General features: G+C 49.2%; 1 protein-coding gene across 1 annotated transcript in view; it reads left to right on the top strand.

Moving 5' to 3' along the window:
- Positions 1-17,647, top strand: part of csmd2 (CUB and Sushi multiple domains 2) — an 899,615-nt gene that overhangs the window by 514,723 nt on the left and 367,245 nt on the right. Inside the window, exon 21 of the mRNA XM_071373664.1 lies at positions 3,895-4,027. Coding sequence (XP_071229765.1) covers positions 3,895-4,027 — 133 coding nt within the window. The remainder of the gene's footprint in view (positions 1-3,894; positions 4,028-17,647) is intronic.

Raw genomic sequence — 17,647 nt, 5'->3', positions numbered from 1 at the left:
GAAGCTGACATTATCCCACACAATGACACAGGTCATGCCATCAGCTCTACAGACCTGATTTAGCTCATCAAGGAAGGTTACAAGGAGAGCTGCACTATATGATCCAATACGAGGTCTGCGTCCCACCACACCATCTTCTGATATAGCCACACACGGTGATGTTGGCCCCACGTTGTCCGAGTTCTTGGATGGTTGCCCGCTGGCCAATGAAATTCGGACCTCTCCTCCTTGTCTTGGCCAGGTTAAAGCCTGCCTCATCCAAAAAGAGGAATCTGTGATGGTTTTCGTCAGCATCCAGCTCCATCACCCTCTAAAAATACATTTTGGAAGGAGAATTACTGATTACAACGATGTAGAATTTTGGGGGGGAAGTTTTCACAACAGGCATCTTGAATCTGAACATACCTGAACATATTCAGTCCTCAGTTGCTTCACTCTGTCCGCATTTCTTTCTGAAGGCACACGGTATAGCTGTTTTAGAGACCCCTGGTGCCTTTTCAGCATGCATGTAATAGTCGACAAACTTCTAGCTTCCACATTGTTGAACATGTCGTCATTGACCAAGATGTGCTGCCGGATTTCTGTAAAGCGAATATCATTTCTGTCCCGAACCAAAATGGACCACAGCCCGCTCTTGTTGGTCAGTCAGAATGTTGCCGCTGCCTCCCCTATTTGGCCTAGTCTCAATTCTGCAGGGAAAGTTACAGTAAGAACACATTTAGTCACATCACCTACTCCGTGGTACACATTGGCATGCATTATACAGTCATTTGATAGTTGGGAGTAGCCTAATGTTTAGTGCTGAAGACTTACCGGTGCTCATTGAGGAAGTTTCTGATGATTGAAGCCACGGTTGATCTTCTGAGGTTTGGTTGAATCATTGTAGCTGCCTCAGTCGTTGCCATGAGTTACGACATGGTCTACAACTACTGTTCGGATTTCATTGGACGCTCTTTTCTGTGGCTTCCGCTGTCTTGGTCCGTGGCCTTGTCCTCTACCACGTTCCCCCACACCTCTCAGACGAGGCCCACGACCACCTCTCAGAAGGGGTGCTCGTCCCCTGCTGTTCCTTTGACCACCACGTCTTCCTCCTCCTACTGCTTGACCTCTATTGTGACCTGGATCACCTGCCAGGCTCCATGTTATCGCTATGTTGTTGTAGGTGGATACCACTCATTTCACTATATACTCGTACCACAATGTGAAATCAGTCATCAGTAACAAGTTGGCAGTATTGGAAAAGCAATAACAAGGGCCTGCATACACATACACTCACCGGCCACTTTATTATGTACACCTGGGTGTTAATGCAAATAGCCTGCTCCTTCGAACAGCGAATCATGTGGCTGCCTGCAACTCAATATATAGACTAATTAGAGTAGAGAGCTTTAGTTGTTGTTCGACCAAACATTATAACAGGCAAGATCAGTAATCTAAGCAACTTTGACCTTGGTATGATTGTTGATGCCACACATGGTGATTCCAGCATCTCAGAAACAGCTGCCCTCCTGGGATTCGTACGCACTACAGTCTCTAGAGTTTACAGAGAATGGTGCGATAAACAAAACACATTCAGTGAGCGGCAGTTCTGTGGGCAGAAACACCTTGTTAATGAGGAGAATGTCCAGACTCATTCAAGCTAACAGAAAGGCCACAAATGCTCAAATAACAGCCATTTAAAACAGTGGTGTGCAGAAGGGCATCTCTTAACGTACAACACCGTGAATAATTCATGCTGTTGTGGAGGCAAAAGGGGGTCCTACCCAGTACTAGATAGGTGTACCTAATAAAGTGGCCGGTGAGTGTACAGTAATGTCAAATCTGAAAACATGGTCTGGAAAAGCGGTACATGGGACCATAGAAACAGTGTCTGATAAAGAATGATGATGAAATATTACATCCATAGATAATGTAGCCCGATTGGTTCGTGGTCCACGGTAATTGGTGTCAACGGATCTCGTTATCCTGAACATTTCATGATCTAAACATGGAATATTGTTAGTCAGTTTCCATAAAACTATGCATTAAGAGTAATGCAACAGTTACTTATCATTTTGATCAGTTGTATCAATTGATAGTTAGATCATTGTAAAGAAATGAATAGCCATTCATCTCAGATGTAATGTGTGAATTGCATTTTGAAATGGTAATACTTTGATGTTAAGTTGTGTCATTTTGAACCGGTGATTTTAGTTCAGTGAACAAATTATCTTATCTTTATGTGTTTTGTCTCCAAGCAAAAGTGTCCAGAGTTTAAAAATAATTTGCATTTTGATCATCGGTTGTGAGTTTTGTGTCTAAAGTTTAGAAAAATTTACATCAGGATTCTCAAAGTGATTGTAAAAAACTGTAACAACAGAATATACTGTATATATATATATATATATAATATTACAAATCACCCACCTGACTGAAGCTTCAAACCTAAACGTAATATATTCAATTATTAACTGAATCGTCAGTCATATTCCAACCTCTTTGCTAAGTATTTGTAGTTATATCTAGACTCTACTAAACTAACTCACTACAGGTTATCTAATATAATGTAAAGTTGAGGGCTAGACTCTACTAAACTAACTCACTACAGGTTATCTAATATAATGTAAAGTTGAGGGCTAGACTCTACTAAACTAACTCACTACAGGTTATCTAATATAATGTAAAGTTGAGGGCTAGACTCTACTAAACTAACTCACTACAGGTTATCTAATATAATGTAAAGTTGAGGGCTAGACTCTACTAAACTAACTCACTACAGGTTATCTAATATAATGTAAAGTTGAGGGCTAGACTCTACTAAACTAACTCACTGCACGTTATCTAATATAATGTAAAGTTGAGGGCTGTTAAACTAGCTCACTGCAGGACAGGTTATGTAATATAATGTAAAAGATATTTGTAACTAACCCAAGAGAATGCATCTATTTAGTTTACATTGGGAGCAGATGAAGCATAGCAGGCAGAACAAGGAAGGATGTGGGCAAGGCCAAGCACTAGCTAGCGAGATCCTATTGGCTCGTTGTAGCAATTATTTGCATATTTCCATTCGGGAAACAAACTCAAAATCGCCCTTGCACTCCTTCTGAACATCGAAATACTTTTAAAAACTTTAGCAAAGTGTCAAGTCTATAAAACTTAGTGTACTATTTTCATAACATATTCTAGGTTTTGGGAAAGATAAACTTTTAATGAGATCCGATGTTTCATCGATGAGAAAATGTGCGTAATCTCAGCCCACAAGTTCAATCCACCTCCTCCTCCTCCTCCTCCTCCTTCTCCTCCTCCTCCTCCTCCTCCTCCTCCTCCTCCTCCACGCGACTAGACTTCATCTCACTGCCCTAGGTAGTATTTTCCATCTGTAGCCTCATGAAATCAGCCAAAACAAGATGAATAACTAAACGCGTGCAGACGGTCCTAGTGAATATGCATTCACACAACTGTCACTTCACCCTCCCTCTAAATTTATAACATGAGACGGAAGACAAATAAAATGATGAATCATACAATAACATTCATTTATTGAATTTTTCTTTAAGGCTAATAATAAAATAAGCTTTTAACTTAAAAAGTAGCACTTGAATTCACGGTAGTATAATAAAATAATGTCACTAACTTATTTCCTTCTCTCTCTCCCTTCCCTCTTTCTCTCTGTGTCTGTCTCCACCACTCTGTCTCTCTCTCTCATTCTCTCTCTCTCTCTCTCTGTGTCTCCTCCACTCTACTCTCTCTATCTCTCTTCTTTCTCCTTTCCGTCTCTCTCTCTCTCTCTCTCTCTCTCTCTCTCTCTCTCTCTCTCTCTCTCTCTCTCTCTCTCTCTGTGTCTCCTCCACTCTACTCTCTCTATCTCTCTTCTTTCTCCTTTCCGTCTCTCTCTCTCTCTCTCTCTCTCTCTCTCTCTAGCGGAGTGTGGGGGAACCATCAAGGATGAGCCTACAGGTCGAATATTGTCTCCAGGTTACCCAGCTCCATATGAACATAACCTGCACTGTGTCTGGAGCATCGAAGCGGCCCCAGGAAGCACTATAGGGTCAGTACATTAACTCAGTCATCCTCCTCCCCCTCCTCCTCCTCTTCCTCCATGGGGTCAGTACATTAACTCAGTCATCCTCCTCCTCCTCCTCTTCCTCCATGGGGTCAGTACATTAACTCAGTTCCCCTCCTCCTCTTCCTCCATGGAGTCAGTACATTAACTCAGTCATCCTCCTCCTCCTCCTCCTCCTCTTCCTCCATGGAGTCAGTACATTAACTCAGTCATCCTCCTCCTCCTCCTCCTCTTCCTCCATGGGGTCAGTACATTAACTCAGTTCCCCTCCTCCTCTTCCTCCATGGCGTCAGTACATTAACTCAGTCATCCTCCTCCTCCTCCTCCTCTTCCTCCATGGCGTCAGTACATTAACTCAGTTCCCCTCCTCCTCTTCCTCCTCTTCCTCCATGGGGTCAGTACATTAACTCAGTTCCCCTCCTCCTCTTCCTCCTCTTCCTGTTTACTGTTTGTTAGGGTTGTTGATTCAATGGTGGATGAAGGACGTCACTTTGGAGTATTGGGCTCCACCTGAGAGATCTAGAAAGCAGTGATGTGTGTGTGTCGGTCTGTGTTTGTGCGTGCACCCACCCGTATGTCTATGTCAGTGTGTTTGTGCTTCAGCGTGCATGACCTGGCTTCTCCTCTGTCTTAATGAGTGGACAGGCGTCCTCGGTAACGGGCGCTCGTTTGGCCGGCGTAATTTGGTGTGAAATCTGGTCGCCGCAGAGAGGGCCTGTAATTGGGTCAGACACTTTAAATCGGGCTGTTTATCAGACACCTCGCCCCCTCTCTCACCTCTTTCTCCCCTTCTCTCACCCCCTCACCACACTCTCTCCTTCTCTCACCCTCTCTCTCCTTTCCTCGTGTCCTTCACGAGCAGGTCTCAGGTCCTGACAATTTTGGGGCTTTATTTTTAGTTTAATATTTGATCTGCCATCATTGATCAATAAAATAAGAAGGTTCCGTGTGTGTGTGTGTGTGTGTGTGTGTGTGTGTGTTAATTGGATTTGTAGACTAACTAGTCACTCAGCCTAGTGTGTTTCATATCTTGTCACTCAGCCTAGTGTGATTCATATCTTGTCACTCAGCCTAGTGTGATTCATATCTTGTCACTCAGCCTAATGTGATTCATAGCTGGTCACTCAGCCTAGTGCGATTCATATCTGGTCACTCAGCCTAGTGTGATTCATATCTGGTCACTCAGCCTATTGTGAGTCATATCTGGTCACTCAGCCTAGTGTGATTCATATCTGGATTTGGAGACTAACTAGTCACTCACCTAGTGCGATTCATATCTGGTCACTCAGCCTAGTGTGATTCATATCTTGTCACTCAGCCTAGTGTGATTCATATCTTGTCACTCAGCCTGGTGTGATTCATATCTTGTCACTCAGCCTAATGTGATTCATATCTGGTCACTCAGCCTATTGTGAGTCATATCTTGTCACTCAGCCTAATGTGATTCATATCTGGTCACTCAGCCTATTGTGAGTCATATCTGGTCACTCAGCCTAGTGCGATTCATATCTGGTCACTCAGCCTAATGTGATTCATATCTGGTCACTCAGCATAGTGTGATTAATATCTGGTCACTCAGCCTATTGTGAGTCATATCTGGTCACTCAGCCTAGTGTGATTCATAGCTCGTCACTCAACCTAGTGTGAGTCATATCTGGTCACAGCCTAGTGTGATTCATATCTGGATTTGTAAACTAACTGGTCACTCAGCCTGGAGGAATTCCCTTCTGGATCTGTAGACTAGCTGGTCACTCAGCCTAGAATGTGACTCAAAATCACACAATCCCTGCCATGTCAATCCCCCTCATTATGATGGCTGTCAGGAACGTAATGTGAAATATGAAAGGAGGTTGGTGTTACAAAGGACCTGAATATTAGCAATAAGAAGAGAGGCTATCTTTAATGGTTTCCTCTCTAAAAACTCAAATTAGTTATAAAGAAATAGAGAGAGAGAGAGAGAGAGAGAGAGATTGTAAATATTATAATATTGTAAATATCCAAAATAAGCTTTGGAACATTGTTACATCATGCCAATAAAGATAATTGAATTGAATTGATAGTATGGAGGAGAGGGGATAATATACACCTGGAGGGATGGAGGTGTGTACAGCTAGCTAGACACCATGTAGAATTCAGGAAGGAGGGATGGAGGGATGGAGGTGTGTACCACTAGACACCAGGTAGAATTCAGGAAGGAGGGATGGAGGTGTGTACAGCTAGCTAGACACCAGGTAGAATTCAGGAAGGAGGGATGGAGGGATGGAGGTGTGTACCACTAGACACCAGGTAGAATTCAGGAAGGAGGGTTTGAGGGATGGAGGTGTGTACCACTAGCTAGACACCAGGTAGAATTCAGGAAGGAGGGATGGAGGGATGGAGGTGTGTACCGCTAGACACCAGGTAGAATTCAGGAAGGAGGGATGGAGGGATGGAGGTGTGTACCGCTAGCTAGACACCAGGTAGAATTCAGGAAGGAGGGATGGAGGGATGGAGGTGTGTACCGCTAGACACCAGGTAGAATTCAGGAAGGAGGGATTGAGGGATGGAGGTGTGTACAGCTAGCTAGACACCAGGTAGAATTCAGGAAGGAGGGATTGAGGGATGGAGGTGTGTACAGCTAGCTAGACACCAGGTAAAATTCAGGAAGGAGGGATGGAGGGATGGAGGTGTGTACCGCTAGACACCAGGTAGAATTCAGGAAGGAGGGATGGAGGGATGGAGGTGTGTACCGCTAGTTAGACACCAGGTAGAATTCAGGAAGGAGGGATGGAGGGATGGAGGTGTGTACCGCTAGCTAGACACCAGGTAGAATTCAGGAAGGAGGGATAGAGGGATGGAGATGTGTACCACTAGCTAGACACCAGGTAGAATTCAGGAAGGAGGGATGGAGGGATGGAGGTGTGTACCACTAGACACCAGGTAGAATTCAGGAAGGAGGGATGGAGGGATGGAGGTGTGTACCACTAGCTAGACACCAGGTAGAATTCAGGAAGAAGGGATGGAGGGATGGAGGTGTATACCACTAGCTAGACACCAGGTAGAATTCAGGAAGGAGGGATGGAGGGATGGAGGTGTGTACCACTAGACACCAGGTAGAATTCAGGAAGGAGGGATGGAGGGATGGAGGTGTGTACAGCTAGCTAGACACCAGGTAGAATTCAGGAAGGAGGGATGGAGGGATGGAGGTGTGTACCACTAGACACCAGGTAGAATTCAGGAAGGAGGGATGGAGGGATGGAGGTGTGTACCGCTAGACACCAGGTAGAATTCAGGAAGGAGGGATGGACGGATGGAGGTGTGTACCGCTAGACACCAGGTAGAATTCAGGAAGGAGGGATTGAGGGATGGAGGTGTGTACCACTAGACACCAGGTAGAATTCGGGAAGGAGGGATGGAGGGATGGAGGTGTGTACCGCTAGCTGGACACCAGGTAGAATTCAGGAAGGAGGGATGGAGGGATGGAGGTGTGTACCGCTAGACACCAGGTAGAATTCAGGAAGGAGGGATGGAGGGATGGAGGTGTGTACCACTAGACACCAGGTAGAATTCAGGAAGGAGGGATGGAGGGATGGAGGTGTGTACCACTAGACACCATGTAGAATTCAGGAAGGAGGGATGGAGGGATGGAGGTGTGTACCGATAGCTAGACACCAGGTAGAATTCAGGAAGGAGGGATGGAGGGATGGAGGTGTGTACCACTAGACACCAGGTAGAATTCAGGAAGGAGGGATGGAGGGATGGAGGTGTGTACAGCTAGCTAGACACCATCTAGAATTCAGGAAGGAGGGATGGAGGGATGGAGGTGTGTACCACTAGACACCAGGTAGAATTCAGGAAGGAGGGATGGAGGGATGGAGGTGTGTACCATTAGACACCAGGTAGAATTCAGGAAGGAGGGATGGAGGGATGGAGGTGTGTACCATTAGACACCAGGTAGAATTCAGGAAGGAGGGATGGAGGGATGGAGGTGTGTACCACTAGCTAGACACCAGGTAGAATTCAGGAAGGAGGGATGGAGGGAAGGAGGTGTGTACCGCTAGCTAGACACCAGGTAGAATTCAGGAAGGAGGGATGGAGGGATGGAGGTGTGTACCACTAGACACCAGGTAGAATTCAGGAAGGAGGGATGGAGGGATGGAGGTGTGTACCACTAGCTAGACACCAGGTAGAATTCAGGAAGAAGGGATGGAGGGATGGAGGTGTATACCACTAGCTAGACACCAGGTAGAATTCAGGAAGGAGGGATGGAGGGATGGAGGTGTGTACCACTAGACACCAGGTAGAATTCAGGAAGGAGGGATGGAGGGATGGAGGTGTGTACAGCTAGCTAGACACCAGGTAGAATTCAGGAAGGAGGGATGGAGGGATGGAGGTGTGTACCACTAGACACCAGGTAGAATTCAGGAAGGAGGGATGGAGGGATGGAGGTGTGTACCGCTAGACACCAGGTAGAATTCAGGAAGGAGGGATGGAGGGATGGAGGTGTGTACCGCTAGACACCAGGTAGAATTCAGGAAGGAGGGATTGAGGGATGGAGGTGTGTACCACTAGACACCAGGTAGAATTCGGGAAGGAGGGATGGAGGGATGGAGGTGTGTACCGCTAGCTGGACACCAGGTAGAATTCAGGAAGGAGGGATGGAGGGATGGAGGTGTGTACCGCTAGACACCAGGTAGAATTCAGGAAGGAGGGATGGAGGGATGGAGGTGTGTACCACTAGACACCAGGTAGAATTCATGAAGGAGGGATGGAGGGATGGAGGTGTGTACCACTAGACACCATGTAGAATTCAGGAAGGAGGGATGGAGGGATGGAGGTGTGTACCGATAGCTAGACACCAGGTAGAATTCAGGAAGGAGGGATGGAGGGATGGAGGTGTGTACCACTAGACACCAGGTAGAATTCAGGAAGGAGGGATGGAGGGATGGAGGTGTGTACAGCTAGCTAGACACCATCTAGAATTCAGGAAGGAGGGATGGAGGGATGGAGGTGTGTACCACTAGACACCAGGTAGAATTCAGGAAGGAGGGATGGAGGGATGGAGGTGTGTACCATTAGACACCAGGTAGAATTCAGGAAGGAGGGATGGAGGGATGGAGGTGTGTACCATTAGACACCAGGTAGAATTCAGGAAGGAGGGATGGAGGGATGGAGGTGTGTACCACTAGCTAGACACCAGGTAGAATTCAGGAAGGAGGGATGGAGGGAAGGAGGTGTGTACCGCTAGCTAGACACCAGGTAGAATTCAGGAAGGAGGGATGGAGGGATGGAGGTGTGTACCATTAGACACCAGGTAGAATTCAGGAAGGAGGGATGGAGGGATGGAGGTGTGTACCATTAGACACCAGGTAGAATTCAGGAAGGAGGGATGGAGGGAAGGAGGTGTGTACCACTAGCTGGACACGAGGTAGAATTCAGGAAGGAGGGATGGAGGGATGGAGGTGTGTACCACTAGACACCAGGTAGAATTCAGGAAGGAGGGATAGAGGGATGGAGATGTGTACCACTAGCTAGACACCAGGTAGAATTCAGGAAGGAGGGATGGAGGGATGGAGGTGTGTACCACTAGACACCAGGTAGAATTCAGGAAGGAGGGATGGAGGTATGTATGTGTGTACCACTAGCCACCAGGTAGAATTCAGGAAGGAGGGATGGAGGGATGGAGGTGTGTACCACTAGCTAGACACCAGGTAGAATTCAGGAAGAAGGGATGGAGGGATGGAGGTGTATACCACTAGCTAGACACCAGGTAGAATTCAGGAAGGAGGGATGGAGGGATGGAGGTGTGTACCACTAGACACCAGGTAGAATTCAGGAAGGAGGGATGGAGGGATGGAGGTGTGTACAGCTAGCTAGACACCAGGTAGAATTCAGGAAGGAGGGATGGAGGGATGGAGGTGTGTACCACTAGACACCAGGTAGAATTCAGGAAGGAGGGTTGGAGGGATGGAGGTGTGTACCGCTAGACACCAGGTAGAATTCAGGAAGGAGGGATGGAGGGATGGAGGTGTGTACCGCTAGACACCAGGTAGAATTCAGGAAGGAGGGATTGAGGGATGGAGGTGTGTACCACTAGACACCAGGTAGAATTCGGGAAGGAGGGATGGAGGGATGGAGGTGTGTACCGCTAGCTGGACACCAGGTAGAATTCAGGAAGGAGGGATGGAGGGATGGAGGTGTGTACCGCTAGACACCAGGTAGAATTCAGGAAGGAGGGATGGAGGGATGGAGGTGTGTACCACTAGACACCAGGTAGAATTCAGGAAGGAGGGATGGAGGGATGGAGGTGTGTACCACTAGACACCATGTAGAATTCAGGAAGGAGGGATGGAGGGATGGAGGTGTGTACCGATAGCTAGACACCAGGTAGAATTCAGGAAGGAGGGATGGAGGGATGGAGGTGTGTACCACTAGATACCAGGTAGAATTCAGGAAGGAGGGATGGAGGGATGGAGGTGTGTACAGCTAGCTAGACACCATCTAGAATTCAGGAAGGAGGGATGGAGGGATGGAGGTGTGTACCACTAGACACCAGGTAGAATTCAGGAAGGAGGGATGGAGGGATGGAGGTGTGTACCATTAGACACCAGGTAGAATTCAGGAAGGAGGGATGGAGGGATGGAGGTGTGTACCATTAGACACCAGGTAGAATTCAGGAAGGAGGGATGGAGGGATGGAGGTGTGTACCACTAGCTAGACACCAGGTAGAATTCAGGAAGGAGGGATGGAGGGAAGGAGGTGTGTACCGCTAGCTAGACACCAGGTATAATTCAGGAAGGAGGGATGGAGGGATGGAGGTGTGTACCACTAGACACCAGGTAGAATTCAGGAAGGAGGGATGGAGGGATGGAGGTGTGTACCACTAGCTAGACACCAGGTAGAATTCAGGAAGAAGGGATGGAGGGATGGAGGTGTATACCACTAGCTAGACACCAGGTAGAATTCAGGAAGGAGGGATGGAGGGATGGAGGTGTGTACCACTAGACACCAGGTAGAATTCAGGAAGGAGGGATGGAGGGATGGAGGTGTGTACAGCTAGCTAGACACCAGGTAGAATTCAGGAAGGAGGGATGGAGGGATGGAGGTGTGTACCACTAGACACCAGGTAGAATTCAGGAAGGAGGGATGGAGGGATGGAGGTGTGTACCGCTAGACACCAGGTAGAATTCAGGAAGGAGGGATGGAGGGATGGAGGTGTGTACCGCTAGACACCAGGTAGAATTCAGGAAGGAGGGATTGAGGGATGGAGGTGTGTACCACTAGACACCAGGTAGAATTCGGGAAGGAGGGATGGAGGGATGGAGGTGTGTACCGCTAGCTGGACACCAGGTAGAATTCAGGAAGGAGGGATGGAGGGATGGAGGTGTGTACCGCTAGACACCAGGTAGAATTCAGGAAGGAGGGATGGAGGGATGGAGGTGTGTACCACTAGCTAGACACCAGGTAGAATTCAGGAAGAAGGGATGGAGGGATGGAGGTGTGTACCACTAGACACCAGGTAGAATTCAGGAAGGAGGGATGGAGGGATGGAGGTGTGTACCACTAGCTAGACACCAGGTAGAATTCAGGAAGAAGGGATGGAGGGATGGAGGTGTATACCACTAGCTAGACACCAGGTAGAATTCAGGAAGGAGGGATGGAGGGATGGAGGTGTGTACCACTAGACACCAGGTAGAATTCAGGAAGGAGGGATGGAGGTGTGTACAGCTAGCTAGACACCAGGTAGAATTCAGGAAGGAGGGATGGAGGGATGGAGGTGTGTACCACTAGACACCAGGTAGAATTCAGGAAGGAGGGATGGAGGGATGGAGGTGTGTACCGCTAGACACCAGGTAGAATTCAGGAAGGAGGGATGGAGGGATGGAGGTGTGTACCGCTAGACACCAGGTAGAATTCAGGAAGGAGGGATTGAGGGATGGAGGTGTGTACCACTAGACACCAGGTAGAATTCGGGAAGGAGGGATGGAGGGATGGAGGTGTGTACCGCTAGCTGGACACCAGGTAGAATTCAGGAAGGAGGGATGGAGGGATGGAGGTGTGTACCGCTAGACACCAGGTAGAATTCAGGAAGGAGGGATGGAGGGATGGAGGTGTGTACCACTAGACACCAGGTAGAATTCAGGAAGGAGGGATGGAGGGATGGAGGTGTGTACCACTAGACACCATGTAGAATTCAGGAAGGAGGGATGGAGGGATGGAGGTGTGTACCGATAGCTAGACACCAGGTAGAATTCAGGAATGAGGGATGGAGGGATGGAGGTGTGTACCACTAGACACCAGGTAGAATTCAGGAAGGAGGGATGGAGGGATGGAGGTGTGTACAGCTAGCTAGACACCATCTAGAATTCAGGAAGGAGGGATGGAGGGATGGAGGTGTGTACCACTAGACACCAGGTAGAATTCAGGAAGGAGGGATGGAGGGATGGAGGTGTGTACCATTAGACACCAGGTAGAATTCAGGAAGGAGGGATGGAGGGATGGAGGTGTGTACCATTAGACACCAGGTAGAATTCAGGAAGGAGGGATGGAGGGATGGAGGTGTGTACCACTAGCTAGACACCAGGTAGAATTCAGGAAGGAGGGATGGAGGGAAGGAGGTGTGTACCGCTAGCTAGACACCAGGTAGAATTCAGGAAGGAGGGATGGAGGGATGGAGGTGTGTACCACTAGACACCAGGTAGAATTCAGGAAGGAGGGATGGAGGGATGGAGGTGTGTACCATTAGACACCAGGTAGAATTCAGGAAGGAGGGATGGAGGGATGGAGGTGTGTACCGCTAGACACCAGGTAGAATTCAGGAAGGAGGGATGGAGGGATGGAGGTGTGTACCACTAGACACCAGGTAGAATTCAGGAAGGAGGGATGGAGGGATGGAGGTGTGTACCGCTAGACACCAGGTAGAATTCAGGAAGGAGGGATTGAGGGATGGAGGTGTGTACCACTAGACACCAGGTAGAATTCGGGAAGGAGGGATGGAGGGATGGAGGTGTGTACCGCTAGCTGGACACCAGGTAGAATTCAGGAAGGAGGGATGGAGGGATGGAGGTGTGTACCGCTAGACACCGGGTAGAATTCAGGAAGGAGGGATGGAGGGATGGAGGTGTGTACCACTAGACACCAGGTAGAATTCAGGAAGGAGGGATGGAGGGATGGAGGTGTGTACCACTAGACACCATGTAGAATTCAGGAAGGAGGGATGGAGGGATGGAGGTGTGTACCGATAGCTAGACACCAGGTAGAATTCAGGAAGGAGGGATGGAGGGATGGAGGTGTGTACCACTAGACACCAGGTAGAATTCAGGAAGGAGGGATGGAGGGATGGAGGTGTGTACAGCTAGCTAGACACCATCTAGAATTCAGGAAGGAGGGATGGAGGGATGGAGGTGTGTACCACTAGACACCAGGTAGAATTCAGGAAGGAGGGATGGAGGGATGGAGGTGTGTACCATTAGACACCAGGTAGAATTCAGGAAGGAGGGATGGAGGGATGGAGGTGTGTACCATTAGACACCAGGTAGAATTCAGGAAGGAGGGATGGAGGGATGGAGGTGTGTACCACTAGCTAGACACCAGGTAGAATTCAGGAAGGAGGGATGGAGGGAAGGAGGTGTGTACCGCTAGCTAGACACCAGGTAGAATTCAGGAAGGAGGGATGGAGGGATGGAGGTGTGTACCACTAGACACCAGGTAGAATTCAGGAAGGAGGGATGGAGGGATGGAGGTGTGTACCATTAGACACCAGGTAGAATTCAGGAAGGAGGGATGGAGGGATGGCGGTGTGTACCGCTAGACACCAGGTAGAATTCAGGAAGGAGGGATGGAGGGATGGAGGTGTGTACCACTAGACACCAGGTAGAATTCAGGAAGGAGGGATGGAGGGATGGAGGTGTGTACCACTAGACACCATGTAGAATTCAGGAAGGAGGGATGGAGGGATGGAGGTGTGTACCGATAGCTAGACACCAGGTAGAATTCAGGAAGGAGGGATGGAGGGATGGAGGTGTGTACCACTAGACACCAGGTAGAATTCAGGAAGGAGGGATGGAGGGATGGAGGTGTGTACAGCTAGCTAGACACCATCTAGAATTCAGGAAGGAGGGATGGAGGGATGGAGGTGTGTACCACTAGACACCAGGTAGAATTCAGGAAGGAGGGATGGAGGGATGGAGGTGTGTACCATTAGACACCAGGTAGAATTCAGGAAGGAGGGATGGAGGGATGGAGGTGTGTACCATTAGACACCAGGTAGAATTCAGGAAGGAGGGATGGAGGGATGGAGGTGTGTACCACTAGCTAGACACCAGGTAGAATTCAGGAAGGAGGGATGGAGGGAAGGAGGTGTGTACCGCTAGCTAGACACCAGGTAGAATTCAGGAAGGAGGGATGGAGGGATGGAGGTGTGTACCGCTAGACACCAGGTAGAATTCAGGAAGGAGGGATGGAGGGATGGAGGTGTGTACCGCTAGCTAGACACCAGGTAGAATTCAAGAAGGAGGGATGGAGGGATGGAGGTGTGTACCGCTAGCTAGACACCAGGTAGAATTCAGGAAGGAGGGATGGAGGGAAGGAGGTGTGTACCGCTAGACACCAGGTAGAATTCAGGAAGGAGGGATGGAGGGAAGGAGGTGTGTACCACTAGCTGGACAAAAGGTAGAATTCAGGAAGGAGGGATGGAGGGATGGAGGTGTGTACCACTAGACACCAGGTAGAATTCAGGAAGGAGGGATAGAGGGATGGAGATGTGTACCACTAGCTAGACACCAGGTAGAATTCAGGAAGGAGGGATGGAGGGATGGAGGTGTGTACCACTAGACACCAGGTAGAATTCAGGAAGGAGGGATGGAGGGATGGAGGTGTGTACCACTAGACACCAGGTAGAATTCAGGAAGGAGGGATGGAGGGATGGAGGTGTGTACCACTAGCTAGACACCAGGTAGAATTCAGGAAGAAGGGATGGAGGGATGGAGGTGTATACCACTAGCTAGACACCAGGTAGAATTCAGGAAGGAGGGATGGAGGGATGGAGGTGTGTACCACTAGACACCAGGTAGAATTCAGGAAGGAGGGATGGAGGGATGGAGGTGTGTACAGCTAGCTAGACACCAGGTAGAATTCAGGAAGGAGGGATGGAGGGATGGAGGTGTGTACCACTAGACACCAGGTAGAATTCAGGAAGGAGGGATGGAGGGATGGAGGTGTGTACCGCTAGACACCAGGTAGAATTCAGGAAGGAGGGATGGAGGGATGGAGGTGTGTACCGCTAGACACCAGGTAGAATTCAGGAAGGAGGGATTGAGGGATGGAGGTGTGTACCACTAGACACCAGGTAGAATTCGGGAAGGAGGGATGGAGGGATGGAGGTGTGTACCGCTAGCTGGACACCAGGTAGAATTCAGGAAGGAGGGATGGAGGGATGGAGGTGTGTACCGCTAGACACCAGGTAGAATTCAGGAAGGAGGGATGGAGGGATGGAGGTGTGTACCACTAGACACCAGGTAGAATTCAGGAAGGAGGGATGGAGGGATGGAGGTGTGTACCACTAGACACCATGTAGAATTCAGGAAGGAGGGATGGAGGGATGGAGGTGTGTACCGATAGCTAGACACCAGGTAGAATTCAGGAAGGAGGGATGGAGGGATGGAGGTGTGTACCACTAGACACCAGGTAGAATTCAGGAAGGAGGGATGGAGGGATGGAGGTGTGTACCACTAGACACCAGGTAGAATTCAGGAAGGAGGGATGGAGGGATGGAGGTGTGTACAGCTAGCTAGACACCATCTAGAATTCAGGAAGGAGGGATGGAGGGATGGAGGTGTGTACCACTAGACACCAGGTAGAATTCAGGAAGGAGGGATGGAGGGATGGAGGTGTGTACCATTAGACACCAGGTAGAATTCAGGAAGGAGGGATGGAGGGATGGAGGTGTGTACCATTAGACACCAGGTAGAATTCAGGAAGGAGGGATGGAGGGATGGAGGTGTGTACCACTAGCTAGACACCAGGTAGAATTCAGGAAGGAGGGATGGAGGGAAGGAGGTGTGTACCGCTAGCTAGACACCAGGTAGAATTCAGGAAGGAGGGATGGAGGGATGGAGGTGTGTACCACTAGACACCAGGTAGAATTCAGGAAGGAGGGATGGAGGGATGGAGGTGTGTACCACTAGCTAGACACCAGGTAGAATTCAGGAAGAAGGGATGGAGGGATGGAGGTGTATACCACTAGCTAGACACCAGGTAGAATTCAGGAAGGAGGGATGGAGGGATGGAGGTGTGTACCACTAGACACCAGGTAGAATTCAGGAAGGAGGGATGGAGGGATGGAGGTGTGTACAGCTAGCTAGACACCAGGTAGAATTCAGGAAGGAGGGATGGAGGGATGGAGGTGTGTACCACTAGACACCAGGTAGAATTCAGGAAGGAGGGATGGAGGGATGGAGGTGTGTACCGCTAGACACCAGGTAGAATTCAGGAAGGAGGGATGGAGGGATGGAGGTGTGTACCGCTAGACACCAGGTAGAATTCAGGAAGGAGGGATTGAGGGATGGAGGTGTGTACCACTAGACACCAGGTAGAATTCGGGAAGGAGGGATGGAGGTGTGTACCGCTAGCTGGACACCAGGTAGAATTCAGGAAGGAGGGATGGAGGGATGGAGGTGTGTACCGCTAGACACCAGGTAGAATTCAGGAAGGAGGGATGGAGGGATGGAGGTGTGTACCACTAGACACCAGGTAGAATTCAGGAAGGAGGGATGGAGGGATGGAGGTGTGTACCACTAGACACCATGTAGAATTCAGGAAGGAGGGATGGAGGGATGGAGGTGTGTACCGATAGCTAGACACCAGGTAGAATTCAGGAATGAGGGATGGAGGGATGGAGGTGTGTACCACTAGACACCAGGTAGAATTCAGGAAGGAGGGATGGAGGGATGGAGGTGTGTACAGCTAGCTAGACACCATCTAGAATTCAGGAAGGAGGGATGGAGGGATGGAGGTGTGTACCACTAGACACCAGGTAGAATTCAGGAAGGAGGGATGGAGGGATGGAGGTGTGTACCATTAGACACCAGGTAGAATTCAGGAAGGAGGGATGGAGGGATGGAGGTGTGTACCATTAGACACCAGGTAGAATTCAGGAAGGAGGGATGGAGGGATGGAGGTGTGTACCACTAGCTAGACACCAGGTAGAATTCAGGAAGGAGGGATGGAGGGAAGGAGGTGTGTACCGCTAGCTAGACACCAGGTAGAATTCAGGAAGGAGGGATGGAGGGATGGAGGTGTGTACCACTAGACACCAGGTAGAATTCAGGAAGGAGGGATGGAGGGATGGAGGTGTGTACCATTAGACACCAGGTAGAATTCAGGAAGGAGGGATGGAGGGATGGAGGTGTGTACCACTAGACACCAGGTAGAATTCAGGAAGGAGGGATGGAGGGATGGAGGTGTGTACCATTAGACACCAGGTAGAATTCAGGAAGGAGGGATGGAGGGATGGAGGTGTGTACCATTAGACACCAGGTAGAATTCAGGAAGGAGGGATGGAGGGATGGAGGTGTGTACCACTAGCTAGACACCAGGTAGAATTCAGGAAGGAGGGATGGAGGGAAG

This window comes from Salvelinus alpinus, chromosome 29, assembly GCF_045679555.1.
Source record: "Salvelinus alpinus chromosome 29, SLU_Salpinus.1, whole genome shotgun sequence".
Lineage (NCBI taxonomy): Eukaryota > Metazoa > Chordata > Actinopteri > Salmoniformes > Salmonidae > Salvelinus > Salvelinus alpinus.
This window is presented reverse-complemented; position numbering and strand designations above follow the sequence as displayed.